General features: G+C 46.5%; 1 protein-coding gene across 1 annotated transcript in view; it reads left to right on the forward strand.

Moving 5' to 3' along the window:
• Nucleotides 1-300: 300 nt before the first annotated feature.
• Nucleotides 301-3,142, forward strand: part of Pmar_PMAR021725 (hypothetical protein) — a gene marked incomplete at both ends in the record, with an annotated part of 2,971 nt that continues 129 nt past the window's right edge. Inside the window, 9 exons of the mRNA XM_002777213.1 lie at nucleotides 301-305; nucleotides 446-581; nucleotides 630-753; nucleotides 808-994; nucleotides 2,029-2,154; nucleotides 2,204-2,333; nucleotides 2,541-2,662; nucleotides 2,711-2,829; nucleotides 3,132-3,142. The exon at nucleotides 3,132-3,142 is cut by the window's right edge and continues 4 nt beyond it. Coding sequence (XP_002777259.1) covers nucleotides 301-305; nucleotides 446-581; nucleotides 630-753; nucleotides 808-994; nucleotides 2,029-2,154; nucleotides 2,204-2,333; nucleotides 2,541-2,662; nucleotides 2,711-2,829; nucleotides 3,132-3,142 — 960 coding nt within the window. The remainder of the gene's footprint in view (nucleotides 306-445; nucleotides 582-629; nucleotides 754-807; nucleotides 995-2,028; nucleotides 2,155-2,203; nucleotides 2,334-2,540; nucleotides 2,663-2,710; nucleotides 2,830-3,131) is intronic.

Raw genomic sequence — 3,142 nt, forward strand, 5'->3', positions numbered from 1 at the left:
GATCCAGATCACCCAGGATCGGATCTCACTCTAGACGTTTTTGCATATAGCGAGTTCCACCCGTTTGCATTGGAGAACTAGTAAAGCGACTTTGACGACGAGTAGCGCCCGATTCTGTTGCTTTTGGAATTCTTATCATACCAAAAATGTGGCTCTAACCCGTTTGTGTTGCTCACTGATCGGGGGCGCGACGTTCTAGGGAGGTACTCAACCATCGGTCAGGTTCGATTTCCGCGGGATTGGATATTGACGCGCTGAGGAGCATATCTATATGGACGCTCATCGAGGGGGAGAAGCGATATGGGGTAGGCTAGTGATGTGGTGCAGGTGGTCAGCATTGAAAATTCTGCTTGGTTTCTTCACACTTGTAGCAGAATTTGGAATGTAAAACTTCTGATCTCAGCTGAGGAAAGAGAGAATTTATTCCAACGCTGATGGTGGTCAGTGTTGCCGAGCAGGTCCTCAGTCTTGGTCAGCAGGAAGGGGCTGTGCTCTTGGATTTGACCTCGTCTATTGAGGAGGTGTATCGAACCTCGGAGGCACCACTTGATGTTGGGAAGATGGGCGACTGTTTTTACATGGTGGGTTTGGTGGCGATTTTGTCACGCGCCACGAATTATGGTGGACAGGTGACTCCGTTGGGGGTCCGTCGGTTGCCTATTGGGTGTGTTGCGGAAATGGTCCTCCATTTCGGGCTGCCTTGTAAGCAGGCTAGTCTTAATGACGAGTTTGTCGCAGCGGTTATGGATGATGGTGAGCCTTTGATGCACCCGGGTTCGATCCCGGCACCTGTCATTTCTTCGTCAGGCACGCTTGGTCTCTTCCGTTATATCGATGGGTCGTTCAAGGAGATCCCCACTGACCGTCTTGGCTGTTCTGACGGCCCAGGCGCCTCAGATGCCACCCCTCCCCTCTGGGGTTTGGCCCATGTGAGCGGTGGTAAGATGACGAATTACCTCACGCTTGTGGAGCAGGAGACCAGCGCTGTGAAAATGTAAGTGTGTTGTGTGGAGGGAATCATCGACAGCTTCGCTCCGCCCTAATTTTAGTTACGATATTTCTAACACTACTCCTGTACTGGTATTTGACGTTGGATGTATTGCTGTTGCGCCACCGTTGTTGCATCCTAGGTGAAGACAACCAACTTGTTCCTGTCCATCACTGATCCTACATCTAGGTGAGCTTGGTATAGGGTCTGCGAGGGAATATGAAATTACTGCTAACCATCGTGGGAGGGTTTGCACATGATTGGTGACAACATGAAAATTATAGAGAAACTCTCATTAGTTTATGTGCACTTGTACTCGAATTCATATGTAAACTCCTGAGCTGAGCTGAGGAAAGCGAACATATATTTCTCGAACACTGTTGCTGACTGATGGACGGAACTGAGCTTCAACTCGAGGGGATGTTCCTTTTGGGTGTACTAATGCTCAGCTTTATAGTAGATGCCGCTGTGAGGAGGTATGCAAATGGTCAACTACCTGTGTTAGTGATTATAGGAGAAAATTTTGGGAAATTGTATTCTGGTTTCGGTGGACTTCTATCCTAGTTCATATGTAAACTGTTCTGAATAATTAGTGAGGAAACTGCTGAACTCAGCTGAGAAGAGCTGAGAATATACGTCGTGCGTTCGATCGAAACGGAAAGGGCATTGACTTGTCTATGATTATTCATTTTGTTTTAACGTCTAATCAGCTTGGAAAGGTTGCTCGTGAGAATCGAAAAATTATGCATTTCTTGAAGTGAATTCCTTACACATGCAATATGTTCATGCTGAACGATGTGTGTTGGTGACAATAGATAAATTCTGAGGAAATATTCAGAATTCTGCGAAATTTTTTATTCAAGCGAATTCGGGTAGGAGTGTAGAAAAACCAAGCAGAATTTACTAAAATTTTCTAAGAGTTTTTTCCGTATTATCACCGACACATGTAGTTGACCATATGCATACTGTAATTTCCGGGAAAATAATGTAAAAATTGAAAAATTTTTCCCACAGTGTCTATTGTACGCTCTTTGTGGTAGGCCAATTTCACCGCCGCCCGCGCCTCCACCGATTGACGCGTCATCAGTCATCGCGGCTGTACAACTACACTGGATGGGCGACTCTCCTACCATGGTGGTGCTTATAAGGAACAGACCTCCGCTGATGTAGGAGGCGGAGCGAAGCGATTTTTGTTGTTATATTTTTGGTGTGTAGATATCGATCATTTCCTTGCCCTGGTCGACCGTTGGAGGAGAGTTTCCCATACTCATTTCAGATGGTAGAGCATAGAAATTGTGGACTAGTTGCTGAGATGAGCTCTTCTACTGAGGATGCTACGATTTGGGTAGGAAGCGTGCGGTCTTGGAAATTTGCTGAACTCGTTGTTGTCGTTGGTGCTGAGATATATGTTCGCTTTCCTCAGTTGAGACTATACAAATTTGGGTGGAAGTAGACAGAAATTTGTCAAAATTTCCTCTCAGCATTTTCATATTGTTGCCAACATATGTAGAATATGTGCGACCACACTGGTTATTGTTGTTGTTGTGCTTAGGCGTCATCCGCGCTGGTCTCGCGCTTTGACGGGCTGGGTTCGTATGGTGAGGAAGGGTTGTTCATAATACCGGCGCCGAGAGCATCGCCGTTGGTCGTGGTGACGAGTGGGAGTGGAGAAACGTAGGGAGGTGCTGGGAATTGAACCGGGGACCTTTCGCATCGTGGCAGGTTCGTTCATCCGATCGGCCCGCCTGGTACGGTATCGGTTGCGGCGTTGAGTACGGGGTACAATCCTGATGGGCTTATAACGGTGCAGTTGTCAGCTGCTGATGAGGAACAGAAACAGGGTAAGTCGATCATCTCACTCTTTTCGAGGGGAGAGTGGTAGAGACATGATGACATAAATTTCCGGTTCCCGACAAGAACCAGGGTTAGAATATTTGGGCGGTTTCCGAAGTCACATTATGGAAATTCACACACGAACTGAAACAAACTGTATAGGAAACAAGAGGAATTTGTTATCTCATTTGTCGATCATCTACTACTCTTTGAGAGGAGAGTTTGACATAACCTTCCGAGAGGTTATCACATGACGGCTGATCAAGAATTAATGTTGGCATATTTGTTTGGTTTCCATAGCTGAGCTCAGGAGGCTCATCA

This window comes from Perkinsus marinus, assembly GCF_000006405.1.
Source record: "Perkinsus marinus ATCC 50983 genomic scaffold scf_1104296952158, whole genome shotgun sequence".
NCBI lineage: Eukaryota > Perkinsozoa > Perkinsida > Perkinsidae > Perkinsus > Perkinsus marinus.